The sequence below is a fragment of the Xenia sp. Carnegie-2017 genome, unplaced genomic scaffold, assembly GCF_021976095.1.
Source record: "Xenia sp. Carnegie-2017 unplaced genomic scaffold, XeniaSp_v1 HiC_scaffold_1, whole genome shotgun sequence".
In the NCBI taxonomy this organism is placed as follows: domain Eukaryota; kingdom Metazoa; phylum Cnidaria; class Anthozoa; order Malacalcyonacea; family Xeniidae; genus Xenia; species Xenia sp. Carnegie-2017.
The window spans coordinates 4,713,415-4,733,002 of NW_025813402.1; the positions used below are offsets into that span (position 1 = coordinate 4,713,415).

A 19,588-nucleotide genomic window follows, 5' to 3' on the forward strand; every position below is an offset into this window, starting at 1 on the left:
AAAAAACTGATAGAGGAAAAAAAAGTTGGTCTGCATAACACCGTGGATTTTTTTACCAAATACAATTGCTCCTAAACGTAAAAATCCCCTCATTTTGCTGGGGGGATGCGCTCAAAACATCAATGACTTTAAGACAGTTAAACAATACTGTAACTGTATTTTCCCTAAAGTTTTAGGATGTGCAATTCGTAGAAATGCTTAATGAAACAATCGGTATGTTTGCAAATGAGCAATGTTATAGTGACGTCTCAAAAAGTACCATCTGTTAAAATTCCAGTCGCAGTGATTATGGTTAAAAAGATCATGCAAATAAGACCAAGTTTTATTAATGATTACAATTTGTGGCGATTGCAAGTTAGTTCGAACAAGTTTGGCAATCAATGTTGCTCATTTGAAAAAAATTCATGCAAATGCACTTATAGGCAGATTTCAACGAAAAAATTCTATAATCCGACGAAAGTCTTTATTTCATCTTCGCTCGTTTGATAAAAAAGTACAGCTCATCAACTACCGTCATTATTATGTAAATTTATATAAATTATATTTTTGGAGTTTTATTAAACATAATATTTACACAATCTGTTTCTCTCTTCCATCGTGGCTAGGGGAACACTACTAGCTATAACTCGGTTTCTTTACACTTACTTATCTTACAAACTATTCTGAAGATTGGTTCTCCGTCGCAGTCGAACGTAATAATTAAGAACATCAGGATGAGCTTTTATGCAAGCTTTACTAAAGTCTAAAACACGCAAACCCCTGAGAGTTTTAGCTCGTGACAAAGCAACATAAGCTTGCCCACATTCAAAAACTCTCGACAGAGATATTTCAACACAATCAAGAGTCATTCCCTACACAAAAAAAATTACAGAAATCACAGGCAAGTTGATGTGATCAAATACATTATTGTAACAATTGTACCATAAAAAGAAGAATTTCAATTACCTGACTTTTATGAATAGAAATAGCCCAGGCTAACTGTAAAGGTAGCTGTGTACGGGTAACTTGACCAGAAGATCCAGTTTTAATCATCCACTTTTCTGCTTTAATTACTCGTTTCAATCCGTTCGAGAACTTAACGACTGGAGTGACTAAATTAGTTTAATTTTGCATGTAGATTTATTTCGCGCTCTTGAAATCATATGGCGAGATAAAACTGTTGTAATTATTCTAACTGTTTATGATGAAAATATCTTTTATAAAAAAATCTTCCTCGTTCTTTTTGCATCCGATATGTTTTATTAAGCAGTTTTGACTCTTTATCAATTAAACATTTTCGCCTGCAGCTAGGTTTTTCTACATAGGGGAGTTTTCGGACAATTCTGGAACTCAGAAACAATGAAAAAAAAAGAAAGAAAAAAAGAGAAAAAGAAACTTTGCCACAATTGTATAGGTTCCGGTATAGTTACTCTTCAAACAGCCACAAGAAAAATTGACTTTCCCTTGTTTCTCAAATATAAGAAAAACACACAAAAAATGGCGGATATTAAACATAACGTTTTGGAAAGACTGTAAGATAATCATTGAAATAAGGCAAAATTCCCTTTAACAGCTATTCGCACCTGTATTCCCGGATGAAAAGCTCGCCACAATGCCACGTGCACCATTTACTAAACCTTGACCGATGTCTAAATTTTTAGTCAACAGCACCTTTAAAAGAAGAAATAAGTTTATCAGAAAATGTGAATGCAGAAATTAATTGTGTCAGCTATTTGTCATTGCCGTTTTTCAAAATACTTCTACATGCAAGATCAATATTTTCACAAAGTGAAAGCGGACAGAAAATTCATAAAAGTACGGATAACGCTTATTTTACCTAATTGCTCATCCATTGAAAAAGTGATGGAGGATAATGGTTCCCCCCGTATCCACAGCTCTTCAGTCTCTGCTAAACCAAATTTTAACCCTGAATAATCATCCCATAGCAAATACAAACCTGAGCACCAATCTTTAATTCCAAAGTTGCACCGACAGGACAGCAAGAGTCAAGGGTTTTCGTGAACATTTGATCACTGTCTATGGCTTGAAATGACATAATTTTCCCCGGCAGGCTTTCCAGTTGAACTTTATTTATCTGATCAACGTTCTCTTTATGAGTGCAAAGTCTTGTTGCTAATATACCATCGGCATCAATCTTATTTTCTTTTGTTTCGTTTAGTTTTTCTACTACGTTATCAGGGCATCTGGAAGCAAAAATTTATTAATGAAAAACATCCAGTTATATAAAAGTGATAAAACAGTATACGAACAGAGGCATAGGAAGCAAGTGAAAGTTGGGGGAGGGCACAAGCCTCAAGATTTTTGGGGCACTTTTTTATTTAAAATGGACATTTTTCTTGCAAAAAAGGGTACTTTTTTGTATTAAATTTGAAAGTTTGGGACTACCTGTGTCCCCTTTCTACGCCACTGTATATAACGAATATTCCTGAAGTACTTAATGGTATTATGATTCTTGACTTGTCATATATGTACCTGCCAACTCATATATGTACCTGCCAACTCATATATGTACCTGCCAACTCGAATATTGTTGAGAATGTTAACAAAGAGAGGATCAGATTGTCTTTTTACTTCAGTCAACTCAATTGTTTTATGTACACATAATGACCAACTTTCTGCCTGGTAGAAGAAAAATACATGATTACCTAAATAAAATTATTGAAATAAAAAATTTATAAAGTATGAATGATTTAGATATTTATTTAAAATATACGATGTTTCTTTCTAATGTTATCATTCTCTCACAGTGACTTCATCAAAAGATTCAATAAAAAGTTCACCTGAAAACAAAACTTTTTTGTTTCATTCTTTTTCATAATAGGTGGCAGTTGAAGAAAATCTCCACAGATAATAAGTTGAATTCCTCCAAAAGGTTTTTCATTCTTTCGAATTGCACGAGCAATTGCTTCAATCTTATCAAATAGAACTGAATCAATCATTGATATTTCATCAATGATCAAATGTTGGCAGTTCTTCCACTGAACAGATGGGAGATGCCTAGATGCCATAGTAATGCATTTCTCAAGTGAACTTGATCCACTTCCAATACCTTTTGTAAGTATTGCAAAATAATATTCAGTAAATGTGAGTGTTAGGAAAGTAATTTTCAAGATCACTAGGCAAAGTTGTTATTCAATCTTTCTATCATGCATGAAAAATTAAATTTGCAATCAGTTTTATTTAATGTTGTCTATTTTTGCAAAAATTTCCACATTTTACGAGTGATTGCTGGTCCTTTATGACTTAAATGAATTCAATACTGCTGCACTTTTAGATAAATCCAAAATATACAGGTTTAGGGATTATTTTCAATGTAAGGTTATGAAACCTACCTGCAAAGGAATGCAATGTCATACCCCCAATTTGACATGCAGCTACACCAGTACTTGCTGTTATAAATGTATCATGAGGTGGTAATAAACCAATAATTTTCTTTAACAAGAATGATTTTCCAGTGCCACCACTGCCAGTAATGAAAACATTTTGACCACATTTTACTGCATTTAGTGCATTTAATTGTGATTTATTTAGCTTCATATTAGATTTTGGCTGACTGATGGCGTTGTTGGATACAACCATAAGCTTACGAGGATTAATATCGTTTGGTCCTTCGAAGCGTTTTCGTTTGGGAGTTTTATCATGCAATGATTGTAGGGGAATGTTTTCCTTCGCTTTTTTCAAGTCATTTTCCACGAGAGGACTAATATTATCAAAGCATTTCGGAATATCACTGCGAAGGCGCTTTCGATCACAAGTTAAACCTTCGTTATATTTTATGGCATGTTTGACCTTCAAACAGGCAAGAAAGGCACTGAGTCTATCAGGAGGACAATTCGACAACATGATAAGAATGCTTTGTGTTAAAAGCTTAATGGTTGCCTTGCCTTCTTTTAAAAAACGTCGATATAAAATGATTTCTTTTAAATTAAAACTGTGAGCTATTTGATCTTTGACAATAATTCTTAAGAGAATGTCACGAAATTGATCACGTCCAAGCACAATGGTACATCTTTTGTAAGTAGATCGTTGTCGAACAATACCTTGCTCATTGAGTTTTTCCATATTGATAGTGCACTGAAGATGGCTGACATCCATGCTTTGCTTTGAACAAGTACTAAAGTTATACTCCAAACACTCAGTGAACTATCTTCGTCCGTACAAACGAAATCGATTGATTAATTCGAATCAAATAATTTAGACATGACATCGCCACACAAATGTATGATTCAAACGTGGCATTTAAATTTACCACCATTGGTCGTTGACCAATCAGACACCGCAGATGTAATTAAATTACAAATTCAAACTTTTAATTTTAACAGAATTTTTAATGTACTATACATTCAAAGCCGTGTTTATCAATATATCATATAAACGTGGTATAAACATACACAAAAATTTCTTGACGCATCTTACTGCATTTATGAAGAGTTTACTTTGCTTTGAATGTCTTCATAATTCTGGCAAACTCACCAAAGTTCTTGGAAACTTAGCAGAACAGGCGCGTGCTCACTAATAATCAGGGACAAATGTCAGACACATTTTTTTTCACAAGTTTTCCAATCGTTTGAAGGATTATGCAAGGACTTACTCGCTGGAAATTCGGATAAATGGTAGCGATATGAAGTCACATCTCAAAATTTTAGCCCGCTACGCGCATATAGCAACATGTAGACTTGCATCTTTTTGACAGCTCAAACTTTCAACTTTTCAACAAAATAAAATATTCTGGTAGCAGACTAGGTGCAAGTTTAAGCAACATTCTAAATGGACAAGCCAGACAGTGATGATCTTATGACCCTGACAAATTATCATACCCGGTTGCCAATAGTTACTATGAACTGAAGAAAGGTTGAAATGATCAACAGATTGCTAAAATTACTTACATCTATTGCTTGAAATTGGAATACCGCATTTATAGTTTGACTAATCTTTTGCAATAACATTTAAATGCTTATAATATTTCTTTCATGCTAAGTCTTCAAGGGAACAACGTCAATGGTTTCTACTGGAGTAAATCGAGCAATTTATAGCTCCGAGACGCGAGCGTTACTCAAGAAGGAAGGCTTGCAGTGTGTATGTGAACTATGTGATTGTGGGTGAGTGGAATTATAGTTGTAGTTAGGAAAATATCACTCCGTACATCCTTCATCTTCTTTATCGTTCAAGTTGAGCGATCTACCTTATTTTAAGTATTGTTCTAGTGTGAACTAACTTTCCACTATTAGAGCAAGTTGATATCACTTGATAAGCTCATGGACAAATATCCAAGATTTGGTTTACTGTGAGTTTTACTGGATCATAAAATATATCTGATAAAAATATGAGAGGCCAGAGGGGCAATTACTTACATAATTTCTAAATATGACAATGTAATACTGATACTTATTAAACGCCTAGCCTAATTTTGTTTTAAATAAACATTTTCCAGTCGCTACCATCCACATGAAAAATGCACAAAAAGAAAGGAAAACACAAAAGCTCCTCCAACAAGACCAGGTCTGAAGGATTGTTCGACAGATTATCGGGCGTCTTACAAAATTCCACCATCCAACATTTTTCGCAAGATAAGACGTCCGTTGCCAAGGTTACGAAATCCTAACCCTCCACCGATGGATTTCCGAACAATGACGAACACGGAATATGTGAAACATGATGACTTTGAAGGCCCTCCTAAGCCATTCAAGGTTGGCGTGTAACTGCTGTACACAAACTCACAATGCGTGTTTAGTAAAATGACCAAGTATATATGCATGTATGTCGTTAAATTTTTGATTGCTTTCAGCTTGAAGAAAATTATCAAGGATTTTTCAATGGCGATTTTGATGGCAAGACTTCTTACGGTGTTGCATTCACCAACAGTAACCAACCACATCAAGTCAAGTTAACGAAAATTTCAACGAAAGTCGAGCAACAACCAAAACCAAAGTTCTGCGATGAAACAACGCACAATGTTGCATTTCAAGCCAAGAATACTGAGCATATTATAGGTTATTCTGAATTACCATCTTTAATGGGTTCCATACTTTATCCTGACTCAAAGACAGAAAACCTCTGTTCAGTAAATCAAGAATCATATAAAGGTAAATTTGCGCCCAAAGGTCAGTTCTGCGGTCCTCGTGAAGCAGCCATTACCCTGGGAATGGAGGGTGATTATCAACATGAAACAGTGCATCAAGCGACGTACAAGAAACACAACGACACGCATAAACGTTCGGCCAAAGTAAAAAGAGAGACGGCTAAGGAATCACAACATATGAAATTTGACGCAAAAACGCAAGCTCAAAGAGATTTTCCAAGTTATGAAAAAGGTAAATGTTAGTTTCAACAGCTAAAAAAGGAAAACAATCTTCACTTTTTGTATTGTCATCAAGCAAAACTGGCTTGTATGGTTGTTTTTTGTGGTCGTGATAACATCAAGATGTGCAGGGAAGAAGAAAACATCTTTAGCTACATGCATGTTTGCAGATGTTCATCATTCACGTTCGAACAGTCCTTAAAAGCACTAACATGGACAACTTAAACCTTACGAACATGCATTTCACCATACTCCTAAATCAAAACCATCCACTTTATATCATTTTTGATATTTATTCTTCCAGTTTCATGTGCATGTAATGTTTTTAAAAGGGAAAAATTAAATCAATTTTCCTGTTTTATCCAATGTTTTGACGACGTCATTCTCATTAACTCTGAGCAAGTAATGTTTGATAACTGTGTGAATATTTAATATTGTCATCATTAATCCACTTGCTGGTCTGTAGGGATCCTTAGGTTTGTTATTGAACAACACATTATTGAGATGGTCAACTCTTTGTTCTTCTAAATTTCATGTCAATCGTTTTCTCTACCAGGTGATTTTCCAGCACCAACTAAACCATGTCCTCCTTATCCAGCAACAATTGATCTGAGCATGAACAACTCTAGAGATTTCACGACCACCAACAATGAGCAATACAAAGGGCAATGGGACGTTAATACAGTAAAAGTAAAAGCTCAGAAAGAGCGCTACTCGCCACCGAAAGAAAAATTCCACACTACAACACAAACTATGGCAGATTTTCAACCAAAAGATATCTCAGTGATTCGCTTAACCAAACCTGCACAGTCTGTGCCGAAAAGCAAAATCAAGTTAAGTGACGAAACGTCTTATAAAAAGGAATTTCCACGATACAAAACAACGGGCTTCATCAAGAAATATGGAGATTTCCATGAACAAAAATTCTATCTTAAGCCAATACAGAAGTTTCAAGGTGATTCAGTCACGACAAAAGATTTCATACAACACGAAGCCATTCGTCCACGTACCAATTTTAAACCTAAAATAGAAGTGAAAAAATCCCAAGGGGAGATCGCCAAGGAAAGTGTCTATCGCTCAACATACAAACAAAAAGAACCACACGAATGTGCTTACATAAAGTATTTAAAAGAACGCAAAAAGCCTCTTTCAGCATCATAGAGTTTTTAACTTGAGGAAACGGTTTCAAAAACATTCTCTTCTCCAAAGGATAAAATAGTTCGACTGATCATAGTTTGGTGTTAAAATATCCTCAAATTTTTTGTATTAAATAAAATGTTGCTGAAATATTTTTTCATGAAGTAGCTACAACATTGAGGTATTAAGAAAGGAACTGTCTTATTTTGACGAGTCCCGTTTGCTGAAAATGAAAGAAAGTTTTCTTTTGTCTTTGTAAATAATCAATTGCAATAGTTGCTTGGTGTTATTCTATGAAAAAACTATTGAAAATCCACGAAATTATCTGACACAATCCACCAACATAAATAGTGAGTTGCCACCATGCGGTCGCTATAGGAGTAGAAAACTGTATTATTATTTTTGTCCAATTCAATGGTGTCAAGACGTCTATTTACACACACATGTATATACAAAGACAATAATATTTCAACGTATAAAGTACGTAAAGACTTAATGGTTGAATTGAGAAAATGTCATCGGGAATAAATAACTCTCAACAGTTAAAAACGGATGCCATTACATTGCACATGTAGATAGAACTGCAGTCTTTAAACATAAAGGTAAGAATACACGACAATGTTGTTCAGAACAATGCACTTCTATACGGATTACATCCTATATTGTTTGAGATCTTGTGGGTGACGATGGTTTGAAATCATTGTCCAACGCCAAATGATCGAGTTTATCTTGTTTGTCAATCACTTGAAGATCTCTGCAATAAAATGATGTCGGCAATAAGATTTTACTGCACAATGATTACGCTGTGCTAATTTATTAACCATCGCCAATTATGGCCGCGTCGTATCGAGAATTGTAAATAATGTCAGCCGAATTGCATGCTTGTAGCGAGAAAAAACTTTGAAAATATATGTTTAACGTTGTAAAAACAAAAGAGTTGCGTGCCATCATCTCTACCATATGATACAATCCATGTATTAAAAACTAAAGAGTTGCTTGCCATCATCTCTACCATATGATACAATCCATGTATTAAAAACTTAAGAGTTGCTTGCCATCATCTCTACCATATGATACAATCCATGTACTTCTAGGAACTTAATTTCAAACGCAAATCACATACATCGTATGACTACCTGACATGTTTGCAGATTTCTCGAAATCCTTTTGACATTGTAGGAGGATCGATAGCTACAAAACAATGCGTAAGTTTATTTAAATAGAAAAAAAAAACAATTGTAAAACGATTCCTACAGATCTGTGATATTACACTTACTCAGTGGAATGCTTCTACAAAATTGTATAAGTCTAAGAGTAGAGGCGACGAGTCGCTAAAAATAACAAAAAATCATTATGTATTTTAATCATGTGTTTCTAAAAGAAAAATTCAATCACAAAATATACAAGAACAGAAATGTCGGTTCATACCATTTTAGTAAAGTTCACTAGACTATCTCCAGTCCATGTATCGCTTCCTTCGTGAGCAAATGTCATGTCTGCAGAAGAATAATTTTTGATAAACAATTGGGAAAAGGGTAATATGGGATGATTGTATATTTACCTTTAATGAACAATGGAGCAAAAGGTATTATAGGAGGCTCCAAAGAACCTAAACAATAACAATGATTTAAAATAAGAATTTAATGGTAAACAAGTGATCTAAGGAGAGTGTAAATTAAAAAAAACAGCCTTTTGATTTGTAATTTAAATTCATCATAAAAAATGTTTCATAGGTTCATTTTATTTTTCCTCGTTAAATTTTTGATTCATGTATCATTAAGCGAACATCATTGACTTCATGGCAAGTAAATCCCATCACAATTTACATAAGTTTTAATAACCACGATATTTGCAACTTGGCTTTTTACGCATGGTTCGTGGGGGGAGGGGGTGGGGTGGGTCAGTAACAGTAATTAACGTAACGAGTTTGAAAATGTATTATTCCCATTTCTATCTACAACATACCCATTGAAAGCCTGTAAACTCTATGATTTCTGGAAGGATTCTTCAAGTGATAGAAATATAAGAAAATAGTTATAAACAAATGAATCAGAGAAATTTTGTTTACAAATATACTGACCAAAATACCAGAAAAATCATCAAACATTTTCTTAAACTTTGTCGGCAATCTCTAAATTGAGTAAGAAAAAAGTTGCTAAATTCGGAATGTAAAAGTTGCTCTCTCAACTGTACCAGCACTAAAATTCACTAAAAACGTAAAAAGGCAAATGATAAAACAATTATATTGAGCTCGAGCTCGATCTTTTTTTAATAGACAAACACAGAAAGAAGAGCTCGCGTAAGTTATAGATATTTTATTTACCTGCGTATAAAATGATAAAATGAACACAAATGTAAGTTGAAAGAAAAAGCAGATTACGAAGAAAAAAGCCATTGTGAATTTCAATGTTTTAAATAAAACAAGACTTGTAAAATTGGGTGTCAAATTTTGAGTTTATTTCAAACCTTTGTCAGACAAAATGAAATAAAGTCTTTTGTTTTAATTCAAATATTTAATTTCAAGATGACTGTTTTCTTCGTAATCTGCTACTTCTTATATTTTTCAAAACTGTCGCCAAGACGTGACATGATTTTTTATGAAAGTTGTAGTTGCTTAAAACATTCAATCAATTATTTCAACACAAACCTCCCATGTATTTGTCATGCGACTAACAGCTGAGTTATTCAATCCCAAAATAATAGCGAAAAATGTGTTCCAATTTTTGAAATCTTTACAGCTGAAATAGCAAGATTTAGTCATAAGTAAAACTTAAGAAAATACAAATAGATAATAGTCAAATGCATGCATTATAAAATTAGTTCGTTTACTGCGATGCAATCTTTATGAATTTCTTTAGAAGTTGGACTCTTCTCGAAATGTGACATGCCAAAGCCAGCTCTGTTGCCACCCAAAACTGGATCTTTATAATATAGAGAGCAATATAATTCATTTCTTCAACTTTCTGCATTTGTTGCATTTTCTTACAAGGAGAATATATTATGATTAATTTCGGTCACCTCGTCCAGTCTTCTAAGAAACAAGTCCAAGTTTGTCGTAACTTTTCCAGAAAAATTTTTGACACCAAACACGTGGTAAAGAAATTCATACTATAAAAATAAGCCAGCAAGAGTTCATAAATATGATCTATACATGTACGTATATGAACAAAAACCTACAAAGATATAAAAATTGAATGAATTGTAAATTATAAATGATGATATCTTACCACGCTAACTGATCTAAATAATTGATTTTCATAAATTGTCAAATGGTAGGCTAATTCTTTCGCACTTAGTTCGGTCAACGAACTTTGAACTTCACTTTCTGGCCCTTCTTGTTCAGGTAGTGGTACCTTAAATTTTGAGTAAAAATAAAGTTTTCCTAGAGGCGTTGACAATTGTTACATATTGTATAAAAGTTGTACGAATACGTCAAATTGATAATTGATAAAAATCTTTGACGCATTGCAAAAAATGACTGTTACCAGTGATTGCTGGCGCAGATACACAACAAAACGCTACTCACAAGCCTTTCCAGTTCTTCTTTAGGAGCTAAAAACAATCTGCCATTTACACTGACACGCGAAACTATCCCTATATCGTCATAGCCGAAAACTTGTTTTTCTACAAGAAAAGAAGATGTTTATCACGTACTAGATAATACATAATGTAAACTAAACTACGACAGAAATAAAAACTCCAGGTTTGCTTGCTTCTTTTGCTCACCGACTGAGAAACTAGTAAATTTTACGTAAATTGAGTTCAAATCGTCAAAAGTACATTTTGTACATCAATAATTACATGGTTACCAAGGTGATTCGTCATCAGGTAATTTGTTATCTCAATCATGAACAATATACATCAATTACTTGGCTCGGTGATTTGACAACCAACCATCACGTAACAAGATAGATTATTGCTGTTGTTCAATAGTTTCAAAAACAAAATTAGTAAAATGACTTACCTCCATTTGATTTAAGCTCACAAAGAAGGCATTCGCTGTCAATCTTCCATTTTTCACAGCATATTTTAATGATGTGACGAACAGTCGAATCGCGACGACAGCGAAACTTTGAGTAGGTGTGATCGAAACGATAAACCTGAAATATAACTGCAACGAGAAATAAATGAAAAGAAAATCATTTGAAGTCAAATTTTTTGTGATTTTCACCAGAATTGATTAAAACAACGATTTTCAAGGGCTTATTGTTGTTAAGACAGAGAAAGACGGCATAATACACAGTTTTCATTTAGAAAATTCTTCATCAAACAATAAAAAATACAACAATATCGAGCAAAAAGCAACGGCTTTTTCTTAAAGAAATAAAATTCGTATACTTACCATTATCAGACGCTTTAATAGGGCAACAATCATTGAGACGCATCAACAATTCATCATCCAGTGAGCTTCGAGATTTATCGTTATTGCTTGCATCAGCTAATTCCTGAACGAAACATTACGCAAAGAAAAGTTAGGATTGAACAAAACAAGGAATATGGCTGTAACTATCTCATTTCATACAGTCATTGTACTTTGAAGACATTCGAGACAAACCTTATTTTCCAAAATCATCGAAGACATGAAATCATCATACCCATTGGAATACCTAAAAAAATCACGCAAGTTTCAACAATCAGATCCTAAATGAGGCCAGCGGTAAATCAAGGAAATATACGACGACAAATGTTATTATTTTGTTATTAATATACCTGGGATGCTTGGATGTCTGATCAAGAAGCTGCTCCAGCAGCGATAACTCATCCTGCAAGTTTTCTTTTTCAAGATCATTAACCAAGTCCTGTATAAATCACGGTCATAATATTAATTTCAGTTATAATTTCAGTTATAAATATATAAAAGGGCTAAAAGTAAAAATGTCGGCGAAATTTCAATAGGAAAAGTGAAGATCAATCAATTTTTATCTAAAAAATTTAAGTTCTCGAATTTAACAAACACCAATTGCTTGGCTCATTTCATCTGTACTCTTCCCTTGTTCATTAACAATACTCATATACTTTGAAAAAAGACACAATAATTATAAAAATACACAATAATCAACAATAATGAATTTTATGCCGCAGGTGCATGCATTGGGATAAAAAGAGTTGAACTCAAACTTCAACTCTCGTATTACTTCCCGTCAGCAGCGCATGCGCGAAGTCTTCTATATACGTTATCAGAAATATTTGGCAACATAGTTACCTTTAGTAGATGCTTGACATGTTCGTTTTCGTAAAATATGTGATAAGAAAGCTGATTCCATCGAACAATGAAGCGAACCAAACTGCAAACACGGAATATATAAGTATTTAAATATAAATTATCACCGTAGTAAGAAGAAATATATTAATTACTATGGCATTTTACCGCTTTTTTCGTTTGTGTCCACCGTCCTGAGGAGATTTGTTTACTTTTGTCGAGAAAGCGTATTGTATTCTTACAGAACCATGGTAGCTTAATAGTTAAGGACAAAACATGTCTAATAATACAACACAACACATAAATCAAATAACACAAGTTAACGTCGTGCTGAGCACCATCATTGAGATATAAAAAAGATACTATCTTTTAAGTATAACACATAATTCTTCTTCGTTTATAAATAATGGAAATGTTAATATAAAATCATCCACCAACGAATCTATTAAAGAAAAAATAGCATCAAATAGCAACAAATGAAACATTTTTCTGCAAACAACGAAAATCAATTTCGTAAAAGTAGACAGCCTCGATAAAAAAATATGAACTAGATTGTTAAAGAACTTTAAATCAACATTAGAGCAACAGAAATTTAAACAACTCTTTTGTATAATGTGATGTGGTGATTTTTAGCATATTGTATTTTTGTACTTTTTTCTTATGAATTAACCCAGACGGATTAATGAAACTGATGGAAAATCGTACTTGCAATCAACATTAAGTCATTTTACACAATGTACGATTAGCATCTAATCCTGACATTGAGAGCAATCCAAATTTTTGTACAAAAACTCCTCTCCCCCTAACGGCTAACACATGGCCACACTTGTTTTTAATTGTACGTGCATATGTTTGAAATTGATGTGAAACTTTATCGTAATGCAATTGAAAGAATTTAATATTTTTATTGAAAACATCGTGTCACGAAGATGTCACCTGTGGTGGTTATTAATAACATTCTTTTGAAGGTCAAGTCATAAAATATTTGATTATGAAAGTATACCCTGATGTGAACTGTCATTGTCATCATCACCGTCAAGGCGAGTTTCCAAAAGATATTCTAGAATTGTTTCAGGTAAACCTGTCGTTACGTCATAGCTAGAAAGGACAAAGATTGATGAACATAAGATGATGTTAATTGACAAGACACCCCATAGATTTTTTACGACCTTGTCGTGATTGATGGACACTGATAATTGGCAAAATATTTCAATCAGTCATGAAACCACACGTGCACAAAAATTTGAAAAATATGCGATAAAATGTTCGCTTAAAGTTTCATAATCTTATCTAATCTCATTCATAGTTACCTATAGATACAGAAGATTAAATATACGCTCAAAACATACCATTTTGGATCTACTTCTTTTTCCGAGAAGACGAGACTCGGGTCCTTCTTTCTGTCTAATACCAGAACATCTTTTTGGTCGAAACGTACGATGACAGAATCTTTATCAAAACTCTAAGAAAATAATCAAAGATAATAACTACTTTGGCAATCCTTTTCAATTGTACGAAAACCAATCATTAAAATTTGAAAACATTCACGGTTAAAATGTTAAATCAAAGCAAAGTTTTCAGTCAACGCATGTGGGTGGTGAAGTGAAATAATATGCACGGAGATAACCTTACACACACAAAATTTGATTTTAGTTCGAGCAGAAGCGAAAACAATTTTCACACACAACGTTTATTTCCGCACACGAAAAATAATAATTAAAGATAAAGGATATTTTCAGTTTACTTTATTTTTATTTTCAACAAAATTATATTAGATTTTCAAAGGAATTTTGATAGCATTTACAAAACCAATTCCGGTACCGCCTGTTAAGCTCATATCTTGCTGATAAAAGTCATCGATACAAATGTAAAATTCACAAAATTACCATCAATTTTCAGTAAAAGCTACAAGTATTGTAATTATGGTTATAAACGTAACTGACGGTGTTAAAATTTCTGGAAAATATGCACTAATGTGCTAAAATCATAAAATTTTTCATTCGCACTAAAACGCCAGACAGACAAAGGTGAAGACGACACAGTCCCGACCACAACATTTTGGCACACTTTTCGATAAAAGAACAATGGAGTTAGGAAGCGTATTTCTCATTACCATAAAGCATTGAAAAAATTGACACACATGCCAGAGATTCAAAAGAAAAAGATAATAAGTATAATAAATATGCTACATGTGTGAAGACTGAATAACATTCCTCATGAGGTCATATACATACACACACAAGACTGTTGAATGACTGTTTCTCAGAAAAAATTTAATAATTGGTAGAAAGTGCCATATTTGCTTAGAGCACTAGGTAAAACATTTCCAACTTACATAGTTGAAAAATTCTTAGACATGCTGAGAATGGACCGTTCATGATTTACAAAAGTCGCAACGCGTAACATGTGTCTCATTACTACTTGCTAATCGCTCAAGTCGACTAAAATGTCAATGACCATCCACGCGTAGTAATTCCAAGTATGCTGTAAGTTTGCCAAAGATTTAAAGGGCGACTTCATTTTGGGACAAACATTCAAATATTAAAAACACTAGCCGGATATAGGTAAATTTGTAATGAAATAAAAATCGATAAAAACTCTCGTACGACACAAAAACATTGTTTTGTACAAACATTTCGTGCAAGCATGCAAGCAGATAAACAAAGAAAGAGTTAATTGGTCTTCTTATGCAAAGGAAGCGACACTTGTTCATTGAGCGATCAATTCATTTCTTCAAACTCTTAGCTGAAGATCATTGCTTGGCTTATTGCAACAGCATTCATTCAGTCATAATATTCCCAAAATACACAAACAAACAAAATGTGAATTCTAAGGTAATTTAAAGGACAATGAAAGTCAAACATGAATCCAAAGCAAAGGAAAGCATTAACTCATTGTTAGCATCAAAGCATTAACAATGATAATTTACGTAATATTCGAAATATACACTAAAGGAAGACGTCTATACATTTTTACATTGCATTTATTCAATATGCCAAAATAGCATGATGGCATAAGCATGTTAAAATGTTTCGGATATTGCACAACACGGCAATAGTACACAACGATAATTTCAGTAATGAAAGAAACTCTGCAATATGCAACAAACAAACCAAATCTCTAAAGTTGTGGCAACAAATTATTCAAAGGAAAGAGAATTTAACTGAAGAATATAGCGCGTTTACTGACCTGACAATAAAACGAAGAGCGCGCGAAATCAACATGCGTTTCAATTGGTGTAAAGGTGTTGGAACGTCTGTTTCCATAATCACATAGTGGCAAAAATATTAACTAATTTAAGCAAGACGATTAATGACCGATGTTATGAAAACAGATGATGGTAAATATGAAAACAGCTAAAATGCGAATTTGTACTGTTTTACAATCGTTAATGCGTACGTAAATTCCAATCAACCGCAATAGATTAAAAATATATCCTTACCGTTGATGTTTCATTGTTGGTCACCTTTGAAGTGACAGTGCTCTCCTCTTTCTTAACGAATTGACAGCCTACATCGTACATGGACCTGAAAAATCGAAACAGCTCCATACAGTTGCCAAAATATTACTACACAAACATCCATACAAAAGAATATATAAGCAATAGTCTTTTGGAACGCGGCTTGAAAGATGAGACCAATGGGACGGCCGCGTGTTTGAAATAGACGTTTCAAATATCAGTTTTTATCAGTTTATTGAATGCTGATCATAGCATAGATTTGATAAATCATTCGATTTTGTTCAACAAATTCTATCATAAAGTTCATTTTCTCTGTGTCAATGAACTTGAGGCTACATGAACGAGCAGAGCTAGTTTATGTTTAATTTCACCCATTTTAAAACGAACAATGCAGCATTATACAATAAAGAATACCAATGCATCTGCCTGAAACAATGTCTAAAGTGCCATTTTATTACCTGTGCTCTCGAGTAGTCTAAAAATACTGATGTCGTGAATAATTACTCCATGAAAACATTAAGAAGTACTCAATTAGCTACTAGACCAAAACGATATTTTAATAATCAAACACCCAGTTTCTAACTTCCATTGCAAACTTTAAACTGCTTCGAGTCTAATAACAATGGTGAACGAGATTAAATGTATACACAATGCTGTGATGGGGGTGATATAATAAATAAAATTTATGAGCGCAATCGACATTAAGGAAGTGAACATTTACTGTCCACAAGTACAAAATATCATGTCAACAGTCATGAGGATGACTTGTCCATGAATAGTTCAACTGAAATAAAAATGCTTTCATACCTATCTCTTTTATTTCTGACACGACTTTTATAGCCGTTAAAGAACTGTTTGACATTTGAAAAATATTTTCCACCCAACGCTTTTCGACGTTTCGCTTTAAAATTATCAAAGTTCATTTCAAAAGAACTTGATGTTGATGTCAGCCCACGTATATCAGATTTTCTCATCGTTGAATCGTTGTTCCTGTAAGTCGCCTAATTCAACCCAACTCTTTTACTTTGGTGCCACGAACTGCACCTTTGAACGTTTGCTTTAGATCGAATGAATGCTAACATCTTTTTTAAGAATTTAATAAACTGTTTCCTGCATTAAAATGACCGAAATATCGAGTCAAAAGCCAACGGAAATGGTGTCAAAAGATTATATACTTAGCAACGTCATAATGAAATACGCCTGAACTCTAAGCATTTAACACAATGAACCAATTTTCTGGCGGCCATGTCATGTGAACCAACATAAATGTCCTAGAGTCGAGAGCTCGAGTACAAATACTTCGATCACAAACATAGTTTGTTATTCTTAACTCTTAACTTCCTATGATAAGTTTCTTATTCTTAAGTCTTCTTGTGGTAAAAGACTGGTTAACACTGTTGTCTTAACAGCATGCTTGGCAACAAGAGAATTCTAGCTCACTGCTTGAACTACAAAAAATGACAAAGCCTATCCTTAGTGACATCATGCACTTTTGGCAACTAAAAACTGGAAGAAGGTATGATATAGAGGCTATACATTATAACTTGGGTTGAAGTTACTTAACAATTTAGGGAATGCAATGTTCCCATTCTAAAAATTAATGAAAAAGACACCAATAATTTTCGCAAAAGGAAAACCATCTACTACAGGAAAGTGGCCTTCTAGTTCGTTCTAATTCCTTTCCTTGCGATGATCGCCATTATTGTTTTAGACGATGAGTTAGCATTGAAGACAGCGGGCCTCCGAAAAACATGGCTTCACTAGCTACAGGAGTTTTTCGTAACGAAAAACGTCAAGTACTTCAGACTACAGCGTCATTCTGTCTCGACGTTCAAGTGCTTCAGTGTAGCAGCTATCCTAGCTCGGTACGTAGTGAGATGTTGAGAGACAGGAGGAAACTGGAGACAAAAGACGGCATGAAAAATTGATAATATTGCCTCTCATCAAAAATTCCACCGCATTCAAGGAAAAGGAATTTCTATCATATCGTGCGATGGCAAACAGCTACACCTCTAAGGTCATTATAACCGAATCCATTCGCAATAAGTTGAAAATGAGTTCTTTGTCCATTCATGTAGGTATAGGAATTTGAAATGAAATATCTCTAATCTTAGGACTAAACTGCCGTAAATCTATGATCAAGCTTCAACTGCTTCAACTGCCAGCCAGTTAAGTTTTTTTACACGATAAGTAATATTATGTTTTACATTAAGCAACTTTACATAATTATGCAGTTTTTATTCTAATGAGTTGTTGTCTCTGCAATATTCAAATTTTATACAAATCGCAGGTGCTCTCTCTAGTCCACAAGTTATGAGCACATACGACGTATCATTCATTTTTTTTCATTCAAACGTAATTTTGCAAAAAGATATTTCACGTCTAAACTCAATTTGTGCACAAACAATTTACAAGAAAATCATCTCTACGATAATTAACTTGTAATTGCACTGAATAGTGTATTTCGCACAATATACACACAAACGCATGTTTATATAATGCGAAGTTCACGCTAAAACGTTTTATTATACCCAATAAAGTTGCAGTTTATTCAGCCACTCAGTAATAGAATTTGAAAGCAAAAACATGCTAGTTTGAAAGCTCAAAGTATAATTTAATTATCAGCCAAATACGAACGCTTGACTTTCTCGATAATGCTTGTGGCATTCTGGTTCACTACAGAAGCTGCCATGAATGATTGAGTATTACTTTTAAAAGCAAAAAGACAAGCAAAGATGTGTTTGAGTTCAGAAAAAATATGCATCTGTTGATGATAGTCCAGTATCACTTTATATTAAAAATAGATTCCGTGCAGTTATAAAAGCATTTGTCTGATATTTTGTTTAACAAAAGCCAAAATTCATCGTTCGCTGTTCTAACTTTGCATGGAGCGGAAGCCGAAACGCATGATGAAGTTAGCCATAGAAATATTTCAAATTACAATTTTAGAAAAGCATTGTGGTAATTCGCCAGGATAATACTTAAGAATGAATAATTTTCATATTACCAATAAAAACAATTGAAGAAGTTAAAGAGCACAGGTTTTGAACTCAGGCGCCTCTGACACTGTTTGAATTGGCTTTGTATAATAAGGCAAAATCCACAGTTCTTCTTCGAAGAAACAGGAAAAGGAAGAAACTATATTACTCCGTTATACTGCTTACCTCATCGAAAGATCTGATTATTCACACATTCAGTCATTGAACAGCATGTTTTATCCAAATTGATTGATAAAACTTTAAATTCGCCGCTTTCTTCTGCTTCTTCTGGAAGTTATTTGCCTAATAAATATTGCACGACTTTGTAACCGCGCATTAGTTGGGGACCTTGTCCAACAATCCGCCAAAGTGACGACGAGAAGCCACTCAATGAGGATAGTTCCTGTGAAAAAATAAACATCTTTATTGGAAGCATTAAAAAACAGTGATTACTTAATCATAGATAGTGGCTAATCCTTCTTCATAAACTCTTTGGAGATAGTGGAACATATCAA

The 19,588-nt window shown here is 33.7% G+C and overlaps 3 protein-coding genes and 1 long non-coding RNA gene across 5 annotated transcripts; 2 read left to right on the forward strand and 2 right to left on the reverse strand.

Moving 5' to 3' along the window:
- Positions 1–441: 441 nt before the first annotated feature.
- LOC124441918 (ATP-dependent DNA helicase PIF1-like) lies at positions 442–4,208 on the reverse strand. The gene is made up of 7 exons (XM_046992394.1): positions 3,333–4,208; positions 2,781–3,049; positions 2,513–2,619; positions 1,937–2,183; positions 1,563–1,650; positions 946–1,091; positions 442–851 (listed from the first exon to the last, which is right to left on the reverse strand). The coding sequence occupies exons 1-7, from the start codon at positions 4,093–4,095 to the stop codon at positions 651–653; spliced, it is 1,821 nt and encodes a 606-aa protein (XP_046848350.1). The 5' UTR covers positions 4,096–4,208; the 3' UTR covers positions 442–650.
- A 638-nt stretch (positions 4,209–4,846) lies between these two features.
- On the forward strand, positions 4,847–7,756 carry LOC124441950. Its single transcript, XM_046992430.1, has 4 exons — positions 4,847–5,099; positions 5,432–5,687; positions 5,786–6,311; positions 6,855–7,756. The coding sequence occupies exons 1-4, from the start codon at positions 4,999–5,001 to the stop codon at positions 7,457–7,459; spliced, it is 1,488 nt and encodes a 495-aa protein (XP_046848386.1). The 5' UTR covers positions 4,847–4,998; the 3' UTR covers positions 7,460–7,756.
- A 54-nt stretch (positions 7,757–7,810) lies between these two features.
- Positions 7,811–19,403, reverse strand: LOC124441892 (rap guanine nucleotide exchange factor 4-like). 2 transcript variants are annotated; one of them, XM_046992378.1, is made up of 23 exons: positions 19,260–19,403; positions 16,078–16,162; positions 13,985–14,097; positions 13,639–13,733; positions 12,999–13,077; positions 12,804–12,890; positions 12,639–12,720; positions 12,146–12,234; positions 11,991–12,042; positions 11,778–11,880; positions 11,400–11,546; positions 10,962–11,059; positions 10,663–10,788; positions 10,454–10,543; positions 10,265–10,356; positions 10,083–10,173; positions 9,516–9,566; positions 9,401–9,440; positions 8,997–9,044; positions 8,864–8,931; positions 8,712–8,766; positions 8,572–8,626; positions 7,811–8,189 (listed from the first exon to the last, which is right to left on the reverse strand). In XM_046992378.1, exons 1-23 carry the CDS (start codon positions 19,262–19,264, stop codon positions 8,093–8,095), a joined length of 1,848 nt encoding a protein of 615 aa, XP_046848334.1. In that variant the 5' UTR covers positions 19,265–19,403; the 3' UTR covers positions 7,811–8,092. The 2 variants fall into 2 exon arrangements, with proteins under 2 accessions (XP_046848334.1, XP_046848327.1); XM_046992371.1 differs by lacking the exon at positions 19,260–19,403 and adding an exon at positions 16,903–17,265.
- LOC124441975 lies at positions 17,330–18,341 on the forward strand. Its single transcript, XR_006947049.1, has 2 exons — positions 17,330–17,611; positions 17,807–18,341. It is a non-coding gene; the product is annotated as an uncharacterized LOC124441975 (long non-coding RNA).
- Positions 19,404–19,588: the final 185 nt, after the last annotated feature.